At 38.9% G+C, this 19,224-nt stretch overlaps 2 protein-coding genes across 3 annotated transcripts in view; one reads left to right on the top strand and one right to left on the bottom strand.

The window, feature by feature from the left end:
• Positions 1 to 7,567: 7,567 nt before the first annotated feature.
• LOC107588752 (alpha-2-antiplasmin-like) lies at positions 7,568 to 12,983 on the bottom strand. Its single transcript, XM_016276978.1, has 8 exons — positions 12,881 to 12,983; positions 11,426 to 11,497; positions 11,099 to 11,291; positions 10,865 to 11,008; positions 10,514 to 10,702; positions 9,816 to 9,958; positions 9,508 to 9,712; positions 7,568 to 9,313 (listed from the first exon to the last, which is right to left on the bottom strand). The coding sequence occupies exons 2-8, from the start codon at positions 11,480 to 11,482 to the stop codon at positions 8,877 to 8,879; spliced, it is 1,368 nt and encodes a 455-aa protein (XP_016132464.1). The 5' UTR covers positions 11,483 to 11,497; positions 12,881 to 12,983; the 3' UTR covers positions 7,568 to 8,876.
• Positions 12,984 to 17,505: 4,522 nt separating this feature from the next.
• The window catches only part of LOC107588750 (solute carrier family 13 member 5-like), an 18,280-nt gene continuing 16,561 nt past the window's right edge, over positions 17,506 to 19,224 (top strand). For both annotated transcript variants that reach the window (XM_016276976.1, XM_016276977.1), the window contains exon 1: positions 17,506 to 17,754. In XM_016276976.1, coding sequence (XP_016132462.1) covers positions 17,647 to 17,754 — 108 coding nt within the window. In that variant the 5' untranslated portion in view covers positions 17,506 to 17,646. The remainder of the gene's footprint in view (positions 17,755 to 19,224) is intronic.

The raw sequence follows: 19,224 nt of genomic DNA, 5'->3' as shown, positions 1-19,224 counted from the left end.
GTGGAGCTCTTTTAGATATTTGCTCTTTTAGGATAAAAAGGAAACACTCTTTTAGAGAGAGCGCTGAAGCGCCCAGGGGAGGTCGTGGTGAGACCACAGAATGGCAGCTGCAGCACGCCGAAGATGAGCAGCACTGAATGGCAACCCCCGCTGACGCGCCGTAACACCAACGCTAGGCTGTTTCTTTGCAGACACTCGCGGCGATTTGTCCTAGTAGAAGGCTCGGCTCCGAAGCGAAAAGCTGATGTGCGTTTGCACGTGCTCTCCTTTTATACCCACGCTGCGGGGCAGGGTGCGCGTGGCGAAGCACGCACGCCAACTGTCATTGGCTTGTTTAGTTAACACTCGAAGGTGATTGGGCTCTCGGGCGAGATCCCAATTCGTCAGTCATGACTGACGTAACGTCGAACGTGACTGACTGAAAGGGAAACATAGATGATCTGTATTAAAGGTTGTATTGCCAGCAGTGGCCACAATGAAACTACAGCGTGAGTGAGAGTCAGATGCTGTACTATATAATCATTATAGCAGCTGTAAATACCTGACGGATGTTTTGCTAACATAAGAAAAGTTAGTCAGCGTGTCGAGTTCTTATGCATCAACACTAATGTAGATTGTATGGCTGAAATCCAAAACATTTACACTAATCTATCAATAAAATATGCCTACTGAAAGCACAAGTAGACCATAATGACTTTAAATGTGTGCACATACCAATGTTTGAGTTTGTATTGCGTAAGTATGTTAGAAATGTTGATGGGCTCTGATCATTTTGCTCCAAATGGCAAATGTAAGTCAAGATATGTCAAATATTTATTTTCCGTTTATAGATTTGGGCTTACAATGAGCTCATCTAGTTCTGGTCTCTCATTTGTTTGTATTTCAGGGTTTTTCCTGTATTTTGTTTTATTTTTTGCGGCTGCCAAAATTTTTGTCCCGCCAAAGCCTTTTTTGATCAGTAAATGTGATTTATGAGTGATGTAAATGACTGCTGCGCTTCTGATAGCGCTAATGTTAACTGAGGAAGAGCAGAGAGCCCCTCCCCGCGCACTCTCTCTCTGTCTTCAAACCAAAAATTGTCTTTCAGGGTTGCCAGGTTTTCACAGAACACCCATCCAAACGCTACTCAAAACTAACCCAATCGCATTTCGAGGGGGTAAAATACAAGTTTTTTGGTGGGGTTTTTGATGGTAAAATTCGCATTCCAGGAGATAAATATCACGCTATGGGGGTTGCTTCAACCTGTGGACATGAAAAACAAGCCGCGGCAACAATGTTAAAGTGTCCCATTTCCACAGGAAAACCACGGACTTGGCAACACTGCTGTCTTTCCTCTCCCTCCCTCAGACATCCCAGCGGGCACCTTGATGTCAATTGATATCAATTTGACGTCAAATGTTAGTCAAGACTTGATCAAGATGCTGTATAACAGCATGTTAAAGGAGCAGTTCATTTCTAGAATGAAAATGATGTCATCATTTACTCACCCTCCACTTGTTTCAAACTGGTTTCTTTCTTCTGTTGAACACAAAAGAAGATATTTTGAAAATTGTTGGTATCCGAACAGTTGATGGGCACCATTGACTTCCATAGTATTTTATTTTTTCCTACTATGGAAGTCAATGGTGTCCATCAACTGTTCGTATGTCTTCTTTTGTGCTCAATAGAATAAAGAAACTCATACAGGTTTGGAACATGTGGAGGGTGAGTAAATGATGACAGAATTTTCATTCTGGAAGTGAACTAATCCTTTAATGGTGACCTATTATGCCCCTTTTTACAATATGTAAAATAAGCCTCTGATGTCTGAGTGTGCATGTGAAGATTTAGCTCAACATACCCCACAGATAACTTTTTTTAAAGCTTGTTGAAATTGCCACTTTTAGGGTATGAGCCATTTTTGTGTTTGTCCCTTTAAATGCAAATGAGTTGGTGCTTTTCAGAAGAGGGCGGAGCTTCAAGATCTCATGCTCCGGCATACCAAAGGCCTTTTTAAGGCCTTTTTCATGCTGAACGCGATGCGAAAAAGCTAGGCGAATCGCAGACAAACAGTGCTTTCACACCGAGCGCGAAACGATTGATCGCCTTCTGCTAATTCACGCCTGCAAGCTAGGTGGCGCTGACCAACAATGCATTTTTCCTCAGATATGTATCTTGTATATGGAGTAAACATCGTCCGCTGCTCAATACACAGCATTAAATTAAGATAAATAAAGTACGGTTCTAAATCACAAACACAAACTATCTATAATGCTTACACGAACTCATCTTAAAATATACAGCCACTTATCATTAGTCATAAACATCCTTTGATATGAACATACCATGAGCTGCATAAAATCATGTACAGATAATATATCGTCACAATCATATGTCTATTTGCTTTCATGTTTCATGTGTAGAAAAATGTTTCTCTTATTTTTTTTTTACACGGAAGTGAAGGAGATATAATCACATGATTGACAAGATCTAAAGTGAACGCGCTCTGACTCATAACACTCGCGCACATGAAAGAAAACGGACAGTCTCTTCAGAATGCATAATTCACAGGAATGATATTCTGTATAAAGAACATATGAGAATAAATCTGTTCTCAGATACCAATGATTACAAGAAAAATTATAACTTCTATCTTGGGATTTGGTGTTAGTTTACACTGATTTTTGGAACAGCTCCACCACTCTAGCCCTTTTGCAAAACAGCAACTTGCTCCGGACATGTGATCTAAGCTAAAATCTAATTGGACGACCCGTTTCATCACGGAGCGATGGCGGAAAAAAATCGACACACAGGACGAAAAAAAATCCTCGCTTTTTCGCGCCGCGAATGATTGCGTCTGGTGTGAATAGCCCCATTTTTTAGATTCAAAAGCATCATAGCTCCGAAATTTCGCAGTCAATGTGAAAAGGCATTTACACTGAACACGAAAATTCAGCGCGAATAATGGTCTCATGGTCTCATGGTGCCTTCGCATGCTATCACAAACTTTATAAGTCCCACTTGTGATTATGAGCTCGACAAATTCAAGCGGTCAACTTCACATTGCTTTCTGTAACTGCTGCTATTATATTGTTTACATAATTTATGTTTGTAAAACACTTTCATAATTGAGAATTTAAGTTGTCTTTGTTATTAATACCGTTATACATTATTTTATTTATTGTATGTACTTTTATTTTGAAATCTCGATCATGCGCAAATGCTGACTTCATATAAAAAAAACTCTGAGCTGGCAGCAAGCACGGACATTATGTATGCTCCGGTAAAAGTTTATTCTTATCACGAAGGACTTAAAAGACCATAAGGAAGACTTAAAGAATATTTCCCTTTCTCACAGCATACAGCCAACAAGGTATTTTTGTTTTATTTGTCTGTGTTTTATGTAGGGCTGCACGATTAATCGAATGCGATTGTCATGTGTATCTTGTCAGTAAAGCCGGTTCTGTGATCAGTAGTAAATCTCCATCATGTGCTTTCAGATGGAGCAGCATTTACTACATAGAACGTCTCGGTTACGTATGTAACCCTTGTTCCCTGAAGGAGGGAACGGAGACGTCACGTTGTGACCGACGAATTGGGATCTCGCTTCGAGAGACCAATCTACTTAGAGTGTAACTAAACGAGACTATGCACATTGGCATGCAATTATTGCATCCAGCTGCCGCTGATCACAGCGTGAGCATAAAAAGGCAGCCGGTGCAATGCATACCAGGTTTTCGCTGAGGAGCCGAGCCGGTGACCCGGCCGCTCAGCGGTGGTACAGCAGCCGTGGCGACGGGACGTGACATCTCCATTCCCTCCTTCAGGGAACGAGGGTTACATACGTAATCGAGACGTTCCCTTTCAGTTAGTCAGTGCGATTCACGTCGTGACCGACGAATTGAGATTCCTACCAAAGTGCCATGGATGCTGCCCCTTCCAGTGCCCTGTGCGAGCCACCTGCGCCCCTTTTTGGTGTAGACCGAGGCTCGCAACAAGAAGATCATTCACTGTTGTCGTAGCACTACCCACTCAGTGAGATTGGATAACACTGGGAAAGCGTACCCGTTCCACTTGGAAGAGGGACGCTGCGGAAGCCTCATCCTTCCCGAAGGAGGTTTCGGAAGCAAATACACATATGAACATCCATTTAGGTGCATATGGAAGATTAGAGGTGATTGTAACCCTCATGGAAATGGCAGAAGTCTGCCGGGGAAACACGGGCTTTGAGGCTATACTGTGGACTTTACACATATGGGAACCACTTAGGCCTCTACATATGGAACCCAGCCCTCTACCGGTTCTCACGGATTCATCGAGTGAGGGCCTGGCATCGGACGTTTGCCACGTCTGGCTGCCGAGGGGACGGAGGAGCTCGACAGGGCCTCCAGTACGGACACTCTGGAGCAGTTTTAGCAAACCGACACTAACCAGGGCCTCTCAGTGCCTCTACCCGTTTGAGGTGAGAACACAGAACGATACCGGCTCTACACGAAGGCTATAGAATCTAGTGAACGTGTTACGTGTTGCGAACGTGTTGCCCAGACACAGCCTGAGATGGTGCTCCTGGACCACAAGTGTGGACATCACACGACCCAGAGAACTCGCGGTGACCTTCGTCGCTCGGAGCGCGAGGTCAGTAGCGGTTTGAAGCTCTTTCGGAACTTCCAGATCATGACCACCCTCGTGCAGGTCTCTCAGTGCCTTGGCCTGATGAACCTGAAGTAAGGCCGTAGCGTGTAAGGCGGAGGCAGATTCTCCACAGGCCGTATAAGTACAGGCCAGGCCAGACGAATACCTACAGACCTGGTAGGGGAGGCACGGTTCGCCCTGCCGGGTGGAGGCAGTATTAGGACGCAATTGCATCGCAACCGACCGCTCCACCGGGGGGACCCTTGTATACCCCCTAGCTGCACCACTGTCGAGGGTGGTGAGGGAGGAGGAACCAGCAGGTCGGTTTCCGGCAGTAAAAGGTGCTGTCCATGACCTGGTGTGCTCCTCATGCACCTCCGTGAAGAAAGGCACTGAGGAGGGGCGCTGAGAACCAGCGTAAGCCACCCTGAGAAACCAATCGTCCAACCTCAAGGGCCCGGGACATGGTGGAGGTTTCCTCTCGAGCCCTACCCTCTCGGTGGCCCGGGAAACCATAGCCAACATCTCTGGATCCGATTCAGGCGAGCTCTCCCTCCGATGCAGTGATCAACATCCGGTCATCGGGAGGAGCAACGAAGGATACCACTGGTACGCTCTTTGAAGAGGGCCCAGCCCTCCTTTGGTGGCTCAACTGGTTGCGAAGCACTAAAGGAGCGTTGGTCCCCCGAGGGTTGGTTCCCTGAGGGGTTTGCCACCACTGTAACCCTCCAACCGCCCGTGCTACTGCCCAAAGTAGGCCACGCCTGGCTGCCGCCAGGACGAACAATAGATTGCGGCAGAGGCAACGGAGCATGGCCCGCAGCTCCGAGATGGTCATCTTCCCGTAATGGGAACATGACTCATCCGTGAACGCTACCTCAGCGTGCTTCATGCACAGACACGTGAGGCAGCGATCGTGACCATCACCCGGCGCCAGGTAACGACCGCATCCAGAAACGCACAGGTGAAACGGCATCTTTAAAAAGACGATCCGTCGTCTTTACAAAGACGCACCCGTGGAGCTCTTTTAGAGAAATTGCTCTTTCAGAGAAATGCTCTTTTAGTGCTGAGGTGCACAGGGGAAATGGCCGCTTACAGCACAACAGGGGGTAGTGCAGCCTGAAGTGCGCAACCCACTCGACACAGGAACGACCACCGCTGAAGCGCCGTCTGCCAACACCAGAAGCTTCCAAGAGCGCGTTGAACTCGTAGCTCACTGAAGACACTTGGATGGAGCAGAACGATGTTGTCGTTCGGCTCCGAAGCAAAAATCTGGTATGCATTGCACCAGCTGCCTTTTTATGCTCACGCTGTGATCAGTGGCAGCTGGATGCAGTAATTGCATGCCAATGTGCATTGGCTCGTTTAGTTACATTCAAAGTAGATTGGTCTCTCGACGCGAGATCCCAATTCGTCGGTCACGGCGTGACTCGTAGTGACCGACTGAAAGGGAACCATAGTTCACTGACAAGGTACACAAAGCCACTTTCATAATCGTGAAAATACCACATTTAATAACATGTTTTTACTCTAAACTCACTTCATAACATCAGTCGAGTGTTTGCAATAAATTAATAAATAAAAAATAAATGAAATAAATCCTTCTTTGAGATGATGTGGCTTCTTTCACAGAATAAGGCACGCAACATTTTTCATAGTATTCTAAGCAGTGATAAAGGCTATGTAGATTAGCATTGCATTATTATATACTTTATTATAATAAAAAATATAATAAGACGAACTCAGATATATTCCATATTTTGTCATAGTCATGTGTTTATTAGTCACGTTAAATTAATGAAAGCAGTTAAATCTTCTGTTTATTCAGCAACTGCTATAGGGATTTCTTGGATTTCTTTTGCGAGGCGTATTTGGAGTTTCTGCACGAGAGCGCCCTCTGGCCTTCGGATGGAGATTTACTACTGATCACAGAACCGTGCTTCCCTGACAAGATGCGCATGACAATCGCAGCTTTTGCCTAATCTTGATTGCGATTTAATTTTGATTAATCGTGCAGCCCTAGTTTTATGTCAGTAAAATGCCATTACGTCTGTTGTGCACACTTTCGCTATGTGTCAAGCTAATGGGGTTTTGTATTCTCTTAATAATTATTAATATTGTTAATATAAGTTAATATTGGTTAGTTTTCACGGTGGATTTGGAAAAAAGTCTTCAAATAAACCAGTAGCAGGAGAACTGCTTGTGTCTGCATATGCTTGGAGGGAGATACAGTGAAAACTCGATCTGTTCGAAGACACGAGTGGATGACGCAGCAAGTTTGTAGGACCAGCGGCCTTATCACGATGTGTACGCAGCGCATGGAGTGTCATCGCGAGATTAATAGATGAGCTGAAAACACGCACTACACAAACAAACACACACATAAAGACATAAAAAGACGCATAAAGTTATCGGGAACAACAGACTAAGTCATAAAGAACTTGAACATTTGAAGTGCCTTAAGAAGAAGATTTTATGGCTTGCTAAAGGAGTGTGTGTCCTGAATGTTTTGCCTAATTTACTTAATTTAATTGAAGTTTGTTATTTATAGACACATTTAAAGAGTCGTCAAACTTTCTATATTTCCAATTTAAAGTGTTTTGTAAGTAATGATAGAAGGCTATTTGCCAGTTGATATCAAAGTCTTTTGAAGTGTTGTATATATTGAGTGTATTTTGAAAGGTAACATTCAAGCTAAAATAAGCTGTTTTGCACATTTAAATTTCTTCTGCAATATTGTTAAGGAAAACAACATTTGCTTTGTTTAAGCCTTAAAGTATTTACATTTAATTTAGATTTACATTGCATTTAAAGTGTTAAAGGTTGATTTAGAGACCTTATTACCTATACATATTTTATGCTAACAAAGTTGAGTAAATTTAAAGTAGTGATTCAAAATGTCAGAATCAAATGAGCCCACAATTCAGGTAAGGGACAGTGTTAGGGATAGTGCAAATTCCCAAGACCAGCCTGAAGAAGGTCAAGTGGGTGGTGCTAAAGCACAATAAAAAGAGGCACAGGATTCAAGAAGACGTAAAAGAACCAGAACTCTAACAGAGAAGGGTAGAGAAATGCAAACTGCAAAAATAAAGTCACTTCAACAAAGGTTTAACTACATTTATGACAAATGGAAAATATGTTAAATCTTCTAAGCGAACATTACCACAATCAACAGAGACTTTATCTGATGACCTGCTTAATGATATCATTGGTGATGTCATATGACTTTCTGCAGATCTCCAGTGTGTTTATGATGAACTACACAGAATCTCAACTCCAGATCAAGATACATGTCGAAAGTTAGAAATGTCTAAGTTTGTTGTATCTAGAGCCTCGAGTAGACTTTATGGAAAGACTCCAGGAGGAGAAGAGCAAGTTTGGCCGGAAGCCGGCTCTCTCTTCAATTCAAGTCCATGTAAATCAGGTTCTGTCTCTTCTGTCTTGAAAGAGCTTCAGAACATTCAACTAGGTCTTCTGTGAAGCGACAAGAAGCTGCTGCTGATGCTGCTGCACGCCAAGCTGTTCTGGAAGTGTTACAAGAACAAAATAAAGAGCAACTGGAAATGCAGCTTCTAGAAGCACAAGTTAAAAAGAAGATGGCAGATCAAGAGGCAGTGGCCACAAAGCATCCAAAAAGCAAAAGAGGTGACACGAAGAATACAGAGGGAGGAAGAGAAGGCCAAAATTAAAGCTCAACTGGAAGAAGAACATGCAAATCTACAAAAGACTCTTGAGGAAAAACGGAGAAAGATACAACATTTGGAAGAAGGGAAAGGTCTTAATCATTGCAAAAAAAACTATTATATCACTTTTGTTAAGTTTTGAATGGTCAGGTGGTGCATATTTATTACACAGCTTCGTAGAATACTTGATTTAGATTGGTCAGTTGTGGCATTCAGTGGTCAAATATTTCTAAATACTAACCTTCTTCAGCGTTATGACACTATAAAATAATTTCTACTCAGATCAACTTTTCATGTTCATATATTTATTTATTTGGCAAGTAGCTGTGTAATACCTGAGAAAATGTATAGTTGACCAATCATTATTGCAAAATTATTTTGATTTTGCAGTAGTAACCAGCTGACTGTATATTATCTGTTACATAAACATTAGTCAGGGTGGATGCCATTGAACAGACTCATTCATCTCAAACTAATATGACATCCATCAATCAAGAGCAGGCCATGAACATCAACACCCTACATATTTAATTACAGTTTGCAAAATATGTACTGTAATATGGACAGTTCCATCTTCTCCTTTTAGTTCCCATCCTCCATCTCCTGATGTCTGAGGAACTCTGTTTCCTTCCACATATTCAACATGTAACTTAGCATGTTTTCCATGTGTGGACTATCATTCAGTGTCCCATCATTCTGAGGCACTTTGCTTGGCTTCATGATGCTTTCAGTTTCAGTTTTTGGATCATCGCTTAGTTCCATTGTCGCTCCAGGGTTGGGGTTGGTGACCATACCCAGGAAGAGAGGCATGTAAGAGGCATCATCCACCAGTGCGAAAATGAATGGCATGTTGACTGCAAAAGTAGGAACGGTGCGCACAAGAGTAACAGAGGTTGCAGCTGAAGCCTCGGCCCCCTCCTCGCTCAGCTCCATGCTTGAGGCATGTTGTACGCCTGAAACCACTATCGGGCCTGGTGAGATTCTGGATAAATCAGGCCCAGTAAACAGCAAGTCTAAACCTGAATGAAAGAGATGAGAATGTGTGCGACAGTTCTGTCTTACTGAATTATTAACTCTCACTTCACAAAAGCATTGATCGACTGCATGTTGACCAAAGGACATCCACTTATAAGGTCAGATTTCACCACATGATGGGATTCACAGCCACAAGTCATTTGAGAACATGTAGATATAAACTCTTTTTTAATCTTACCCATGCTTGTGAGTGCTTGTCGCAGATCCTGCTTGTACTGTAGTTTGAATTTAGGTAGTTTTACATGCATGGACTTCTCATTTTGAAAATGTTGATACATGTCTGATATGTTGAGTTTGGCAGCCGCATTTGACAGATTTCCATGGGATGGCACTGGCATTACCACCAGAAGACTCATATTTCCTTGAAAAGGGAACCTTGCAACCTTAGGGCAGCATGGAAGGATATCAAACCAAATCAAAATTATCTACAGGCTTTTGGGTAAATGTAAATGTAAAATTATGATTAATTATAAACAGCAAGATTACCTGAGTACCGTCTTTTCTATCTATGAACATGCTGAGTGGATATTTGGATCCCATCATCATGTCCACTTTTACAGAGGTTTTTTTGTCAATGTAGAAAATATCCTTTACAGTGAACTTGGAATCAAAACGGGATTGCCACTCTCCTAAAAAGGGACGTTTATTTACTTAATTATTTACTTATTTACATTTCCACATCTTTATAAATTATGGGGTCAGCGAATAATAAAAGTATCCACTATATACAAAAGGAAATATATCAATTAAAACATGTTAAGTTCTTGAAATTTCACATGGTCTTTTAAAAAGTTAAATTTGATTGACTGTAAAATGTCATGTGGTGTAACCATCTTTATTTTCAAATTCAAAAAATATTTTAAAATGTAATGATTGTACCGAGGGGGGCCTGAGTCAGTATGCTGTTCAGGTGTTAGGGGGGGCAGAAACCATAGTGACACTTCTGGTACAAGGACAATTAAATCACCCAGAAATTTTTTTTTTTTACGTCTTCCAAAAAATAATTTAAAAAATTGAATTCTAAAATTAAAAACATCAAGGTAAAAAAAGAAAAACCCTGAATACATGTGAGTGCAGACATCTTACTCATTATTTTCAAATAAATGTTTTATGATGTGTTATTTTTCAAAGTGAAAAGGTTTTCATATCTTCTCTCAGTTATGACAGCTGAAATGCAGACCAACCTTTAAAATGAATGGCGTTTATCAGCATTAGAACAACATTAGATGGGAGACTGGACATAAAGTTGGTTATGTGACCTTTGGTGGCTTCCTCTACCCAATGATTGACTTCCTCAATGGAGGTTAGATGTGCAGGTTCGGATTTGTACAGGTTCAAAGCTCTGTCCACAAAGTCCTGGTTCACCCTAACAGCTTCACAAAGAAAAAAGCAACTACAAAATCTACAAAAAGCAACCTCAACAAAACTAACATTTAAAGTATGTCAACAAATGGTTTGTCCTGAACCTCAAGCTCAAAAGGATCTTCCAGTTGTCGGGTTTACCATGATCAAACAAAATGCCATGAGTTCATTACCTGGTATGAGGTAGAGACGAGATGCCATCTTGACAGCCTTGGCAGTTAGTTGTTCTTGGAGACAGCTTAAGGTTTCATGAAAATTTGGCAGCTCTTTTGCCTGAAGGACTTCCAACAACTTCTCTTCTGTCTTGTTCCTTGCACCTAATGATTTAAAACATATATACACATATACAAAAACTATATAACTGGTATATATTCACACTTCCGTATGATTAATTGCAGAATTCTCACCCAAAGCGAGCTCGGCAAGTGCAAGAGAAACACTGAGAGGAGATATGATTATGTTTGGTTGCTCAGACTTAGGCTGTATTTTTTCTAAAAGCGCCAATCCCAGTTTAGCCACTGCACCACCAACTGCTCGCTGAGCCTCCAAGCTTAAGACATCATTGCAATTCACTTTGCCATCATCTGTTTCATTAGATGCCTGAAATAAGAGTGGCAGAAATGATCATAAAAAGACTGCCCTTTTTAGAAATGAGCTAGAGTGATATTTTTGAAACAAACAACGTGGATGATCAAGATTTGGAGAAAAAAATGTAGTATCTCATAGTTTCTTACCAACTGTCCAACCCTAAAGAAACAGAGCATTATAAGCACTATAAGACAGTGCTTCATGTTCTTACTGTCAGCCTGGAACACATAAAACAGATCATATAATAGTACAGTTTCAAATATTTGTACAGATACTTATTTCATTATTGTCTTAATAATTAATAATTAAGGTGATGTTCCATGTTATTCTAAAGTATGACTTTAGAACATCATTATGTGTGATTTCAGCTTTTCACAAGGTATTGAGGGATAGCCAAATGTGTACAAAGGTAAAGATCTCATCCCCTACAATTTAAAGTAACCCACAAATTACTGTAAAAAGGTTTGGTAACACTTTAGAATAAGGTCTTATTTGTTACCATTAGTTAATTTATTAACTATATGGATAAACATTAACTAAATGTAATATATATATATTTACATATATTAGTAGTTTTTAGTTTATTATTACTTTATTATTATTATTTATTATTTTTGTCTTTTAATATTTATAATCTTTGTCAGTGTTAGTATATAATGCATGTTAGTTCATTGTGCATTAACTAATGCTAACACGTACACATTTTAATTATTTTTAAATGTATTAGTAAATATTCAAATTAACACTAATACATGTTGTTATTGTTATTAATTAATTATTGCTCATTAGTTAATGTTAACTAATATTAACAAATCAAAACTTATTGCAAAGTGTTACAAAATGTAACATTTACACAATTAAGTGATACAACTATATACCATGATTTATTTATTTATTTATTTTGACGTAACAACATTCTGCATTGTGCATATGATTCTGCATTCCAGTAATTTCTTGTATATTTACAGATTAACTGTACAAAGTTGACATTTAGGTTCTCATCATGTATAGCGACGTGAACAAATTATGTGATCGCATTGTTATTATTTGATGGTTTATTTTGCTGCTTTTGTTTTTGATGCCAACATTTGCTACTAGTGTAATGTTTAGAGTGTTTCTTATGGCACACTATGTTTTTATATATATTTTTTATGATTTATACTTTTTCACAGCCCATAAAAGTTCCTCAGAGACAACCCAATAATACATATATACATCTATATAATATTAAAATATAAGATACTATTTTCATTTTGCTTGCAAAATTCAGAACTAAAGTGTCAATGTTTGTTTCATTCTGTCAGTTGTCTTAGATATAGACTAAAAATATCTTCATAAAATACAAAAATGTGTTTTCAAAAATACAGCACAAAAAAATCATACTACTACAATTTAAATGTTAACGTTTTTAAATGTTGACACTTTTTTGTAAATTCTAAAAGAAAAGAAAAAATACTAATTTGATATAATTTCATAAAATGTGTTAAGCAAAAAATAATAATAATAAAATACCCCCCTCACATTTCCCATGACTGTTGACTGTCCCAACCTAGAAATGCAACAGATACAGAAGAGACAAAGATAAAAACAGATAAACTTACCTAACCAAAATTTTGACAATAAAGAGGTGATAAATACAGAGTGAGTGAATGATGTAGACCCAGAACAGATGACTAGAGTAGAATGCTCTCAGACACTGTGCTGTTGGTTAATGTTTCATCATCCACTGACTTGTGTCACCATTTAGTTTTAAATGTAAATATTAATATATGTGATCCAGGGTCAAGATGCCCAATGGATCACCACCAAAACAGATATTATTTAGGTTATCCAAAACTTTAATAAATGTGAAAATGTACAAACAATTATTAAGTTGTTTGTTGTTCCAAGGACATAAACAATATTAAAATTAATAATATGTTAATTAATTATTTAATTAATTAATAATATATTTAATTAATAAAACTAATTAACAAACTGTACATACCCTGACCATGAGCAATAAACTAATAAACAAAAATTGTTTAATTATCAAAATTATATAAATAGACTCTCTGACTATCTAACTTTGATGAGCTTTGGTGTAATTATGCATATCTAATACTGTGAAGAGACAAACCATTTATTGCCAAGTTTCTAGGATGTTATTATATCCTGCTATAACAATTGTACTACTAGAATATATCATGTTTGAACGTAGTTTCAAAAGCCTTAAATTGACTTTATTTGTCCAGTGTACCCTGTACTGTTCCAGCTCTCCACCTACGCAAAACCTTGAATCCCTACTCCCTCCCTTTAGACTCAATCCCCATCGTACTAATTCAAAACGAGGCCTCAACCTACAAAAAAAGTCAGTCATGGTTAATAAATGATTCTTAACGTTTAGTAGTTATATAAAGAATTGCAATTATCAATTTATGATCTAATATGAGATTTTCACAAATATATTACAATTTAAAACATATAGGCCTAATATTATACTTTACCTAACTAAATAAGAGAATATCTTTGTCTAGCCTCTCTTATGATTTTTGTTATGATATTTGATGTGAAATGAACATTGTTGTCAAAAACAGGTCACTTTCAAAGCCCACCAAACAACAATAGTGGAACTAATGCCCAATAACACCAATAGCAGTAATGCTCAATAGCTGCGTGATTTTGGCTAGATGCTTTAGAGCAGGGGTGCCCAAACTTGGTCCTGGAGGGCCGGTGTCCTGCAGAGTTTAGATCCAACTCGAATTAGATACACTTGAACCAGCTAATCAAGCTCTTACTAGGCATACTAGAAACCTCCAGGCAGGTGTGTTGAGGCAGGTTGGAGCTAAACTCTGCAAGACATCGGCCCACCAGGACCGAGTTTGGGCACCTCTGCTTTAGAGAGTATGTGTCATTGAAAATGTTATTCTCTATGTTTGACTCTAGGGGGAGCCACAGCTAAATAAATAGATGCGTGAAGACGTGGGAGCACGTGTCCAGAAGGCAGACTGCCCCTGCCTGTCTGCATACGGGTCTTTTAAGGTACATACATGCTTGTACACAAGTTATACTGTGGATTGGCTTGCAATATTACATCGAGTGAGAATCATGGTATTCGTGTCCACCATCTTATCACCATAATCAGTTACACATACAAGAATTGGAACAGTAGTCTGTACAAGTCAAATAATTTTGATGGCACTCAAAGAAATTCAACAGGTAAAAGCATTCTAAGAAATGCTGGTGTTCACCAGGTCATCCTGCTCCAAAAATCTATTTGTCTGTAACATATAGGCTATATGTGTAAAACCTTTCAATTCTGGACTCATCTTCTAGTTTAATAAAATACACTTTCTTAGCTCCGAATTGTAAACAACTATTTCCTTTTTAAACTTTACTTTACTTTTTTTTCCTTTTGTTTCTTTTGCTGCAGTTGATACAAGATGCTGACACAATGTTGATACAAAATATTTTACATCTTACATTTATGTATTTGACAGATGATTTTATCCAACGATACTTACCTTGCAAGATATATATTTCATCAGTTTATGCAACTACTAAAAATATATTGTAAATATATTGATAACATTTACAATAAGGTCCCATTAGTCAGCTTTAGTTAATGCTTAACATTTTAATAATGAGCAATAATTTGTTACACTGTGTATTAACTAACATTACCTAACTGTTAACAAATGAAACCCTCCATTCATAGTAAATTCCCATTCATAGCAAATATATGAGAGTGGAGTAACGCATCTAAAATTTAAGGAGGAGAATGGGGTTCCTCTTATGGTTCTACATAGCACCATTTGATAAAGGTGCTGTATTGTGGTTCTCTTGTGATTACAAGCCAATTAACGACTTTTAACACCATTTTTGTTTAGAGTGTATTGTAAAGTGTTACAAATACATTTTATAGTATATACTAGAAACTTATTTTTTTTAATTTGGAAAATGCCAGGTACAGAGCAGCTGAACAAATTCTGACAAGAAGATTGAACAAACAAACTGTGCAAATGATCAAAAAACATGTGCAACACTAACCCAAAAGAGACTTGGATTAGTGTTCTTTTTTTTTACATTACATTGTACTATGTATTGTTTTGGGATTGTCTGTTTAATGTTTCACAAATTAATTCCGTAAAACTATAAAACATGAAGATGTCCTTGTTTTTCCTTGTGTGCATTTGTGACCATTGGGAAATAAATCAAAGCTGTCCAAAGTCAAGTTTAATCACTTCAACTTTTTTTATTTATTTATTTTTTTTATACACAATTTGGTTGCATCATAAATAAATAATCCCTTTATGACTGTTGTATTCAATCTGGTTATTGATTATTCTCTATTATTTATTGTTTTTACAGCCTATAACAGCAGCAAAAAGTTCACCTGCAACACAAAACCATGGGTTCATCAGGATTTCCCACAAATTAGTGATGATTTAAAGAAACCTCATCCTCACCCTCACACAGAGAACTTTTGTTAGTCTCTCAGCAGGTCTGTGAGTCTGGCTCCCTGCTGGTTCTGTGTAGAGTTTAAGCAAAGTCTGCAGTGTGTACCCACTGTTTATCTCTCTGCCATTCAGCTACTCAGACAAGAGCTCATTCTTGTCTTCTCCTAGCTCTTCCCCATCCAATCTCACCTTAGTTCCTTCAGGCTGTGCTGGTCCCTGTGCTGGAACTTTTCTTGACATTTCTGTTAATGTTCATGTTCTAAACAAAAGTTATTATAAAGTGTTATCAAGAATCAAGAAATGTATTGGGAGGTCTCTGGGTTGACTGTGAGTCTAACTGAGGGTCCATGGGTCTGTAAAAATTGGAAATCCTTGGACTAGAGGATAAATGAGGTCTCCAAATATCTTAAAGGTTAATAAGTATTTTTGAAGTTAAAAGGGTCATATGACGTTGCTAAAAAGAACATTATTTTGTGTATTTGGTGTAATGCAATGTGTTTATGCGGATTAAGGTAAAAAAAACATAATTTTACAATTACTGTACATTATTGTTGCTCCTCTATGCCCTGCTTTTCTTAAACGCGTCGATCTTTACAAAGCTTATCGTTCTGAAAAGCAAGGTGTGCTCTGATTGGCCAGCTATCCAGTGCGTTGTGATTGGCCGAATACCTCAAGCTTGTGACGCAAATGTTACGCCCCTTACCATACTGTGATGCTGGAGCGACGAGACAAAAACATTAAACCTCATTATAAACGAGGCATTTGTTGCATCCAGTGGGCACATAATTATGGATTATAATGACTTATACTGTCTTTTTACGCGTTGCGTTGCATCGTGCCGTGTAAACATAAAACCATGTCTGCATTTGTGATCGGAGTAATTAACAACAAGCGCTACTCTACCCTGCTCAAAACTCGCGTTTGAATCATCAGTGGCAAATTCTTTAAATATGAAAACGGCCTTACAGACTGTGAGTCAGAACAGCCGGCATTGTAGTCTACTCTCCCAGGATCAGGAAACAGTCCTCCATAAAATGCACTGCACACATCTGAATATTTGGTTTGAACTGCTCTGGAACAGTGTTGTAAATACAACTTAACCACTGATTTCTAGTCGTGTCCTCTTTTGGAAGGCCAAACAAAGTATTTTCGCTTTCACAACGAAACACACAGCGTCTTCACAACATGGCGTCGGCGGTGGCAGCAACAATAAAGTTACCCCTTAATTCTTTGTGTGAACATTTGGGCGGTGTTATGCAAATCTTCCCACATCGTGACGTAGACATGTGGGGGCATGTTTAAACAAGGCATTTTAGGAGGGCGTGGACCAGTCTTAACTTTTATAAAATATATCTCTTTGGGTTTGAGACTTTAATCTTTGCAACTTTAGGGATCTTATCCTTTCACAAACAGCTTGTAACACTCCAAAGAGAAAGGAAAACTTGAAATCACATCATATGACCCCTTTACTTTGGCTTTGACCCTCATGAAAGTCATTGAATCATTTACATCCTGTATGTAAATGTAGACTAATATATTTTTAAATGAGTAATTTGGACAATCCAAGACGATTGGACTGCTCTATAAATTGTTTGTCGGTGGCCTATTATGAAAAAAACCTTAATCGACATATGTGACTGCATTTCCAAAAAGCAAATACATTAAAGTGACAAATATGCTGACAAATCTTTGGTGATGAAATTCACAGGTTAATATTTAATAATTGAAAATGGCAAGGTACAAATCTTGCACGCGCTTAATTATGCACTCCAATGTGTGCAGCGCTGAGTGCGAGTGAGTGTGTGGTGAGAGAGAGAAAGATAGTGACAGCGCATGCACTGTCTACAGATCAGAAAATAGTTTTGTGCAGTTTTGTGCAGTTTCCCCCCGTTTTGGACTTTTCTTTGTGAAGTTATCTTAAGCCGAAAATGATGGTTTCACATATACTGAAACATGTATGGTGGATGAAAAATTTACTGATTCTCTTTTGTACCCCATTTCTTCTCCTTCCTTTGCCACTTGTCATTGGAACAAAGGTAAGTGTAATTTTATGATGCATGTAAAGTGTTTTAAATAGGCAATAATTATGCTTATCTGAAAAGCAGAAGCTCCATAAATACTTTTACGAGAGTTGTGTCGTTCCCACAGGCCAGTGAGTGATTTGACACAGTCAAGTGTGTCTGAATCGTATCAAAGAGAGTCGAAAGAGACTCAGAGTTTAACTTTTTATGCATCTATCGATGTTCTTTCAGACGGATTTCTCTGTATCTTGGAGATGAAGCATGGGTACGAGACCATGCATGACACTGGGGCAACACATTCCTTCACCACAAACACACAATGCCCTATTTTTGTCTTAATCCTTTGTTGTCACAAATATCAAACAATGGTACCAAGTAATTATAAAACCAAAAATCATCTAAAATTTTATAGAAACAACATAATCGACCAACCTGATTCAGTTATCTAATAAATAATAATATATTTTATTGTTTTTACAAAAAAAAAAAAATGGATGCAGGTGCCAGTCATCTAGATCAGTGTTTCCCAACCGGGGTGCCGTCTGTCGAGAGCAGGGGTGCCGTGTAAAAAAATCATTTTTTAAAGGGTTAGTTCACCCAAAAATGAAAATTAGACTGTGTTTTACTTACCCACGAAGCATCCTAGGTGTATATAACTTTCTTCTTTCAGACAAATCCAGTCGGAGTTATATAAAAAATTGTCCTGGCTATTCCAAGCTCTATCATTGCAGTCAGCAGGTGATGCAGTTGAACAGTCCACAAGTCGTCAAATAAAGCGCACACATTCATAATAAAACGTGCCTCACACGGCTCCGAGGGGTGAATAAAGTCCTCCTGTAGTGAATGCATGCGTTTTTGTAAGAAAAATATCCATATTTCAAACTTAAACACTTTTCTCTCACTTCCGTTATCTGCCATATGCAGATGCTGTTCCGATGGATGATGCAGCACGCATGCCTCTGAGATATGCTAGTCTCGCGAGTTTGTTTATAGGAGCAAAGGAAGCAAAGTTTCCTTACTTTAGCAAAGGAAAACCAGTCTCCTCTTGGTTTATATCGAAATCCTCCGACATTTTTCTTTGCAAATCCTCGGTTTGTACTTAATTCGTGACCGGAGTTTTGTTTTGTTCTCTAGTGCATCGTCACTAATCACGCAATGCCGACGTACTACGTCATCCGCCGGAACGGCTTCCGCATATGACAGATACCGGAAGTTAGAGAAAAGTGTTTATTACGTTTGAAATATGGATATTTATCTTACAAAAACACATTGATTCGCTACAGGGGGCCTTTATTCATCCCCCGGAGCCATCTGCGGCACGTTTTATTATGAATGCGCACGCTTTATTTGACGACTTGTGGACTGTTCAACTGCAACACCTGCTGACTGCAATGATAGAGCTTGGAATAGCCAGGACAATTTTTAATTTAACTCAGACTGGATTTGTCTGAAAGAAGAAAGTCATATACACCTAGGATGCTTCGA

Source organism: Sinocyclocheilus grahami, unplaced genomic scaffold (genome assembly GCF_001515645.1).
Source record: "Sinocyclocheilus grahami isolate Dianchi unplaced genomic scaffold, SAMN03320097.WGS_v1.1 scaffold107.1, whole genome shotgun sequence".
NCBI classification, from domain to species: domain Eukaryota; kingdom Metazoa; phylum Chordata; class Actinopteri; order Cypriniformes; family Cyprinidae; genus Sinocyclocheilus; species Sinocyclocheilus grahami.
Note: the sequence above shows the minus strand (reverse complement) of the source record. Positions and strands in the feature narration are given on the sequence as shown.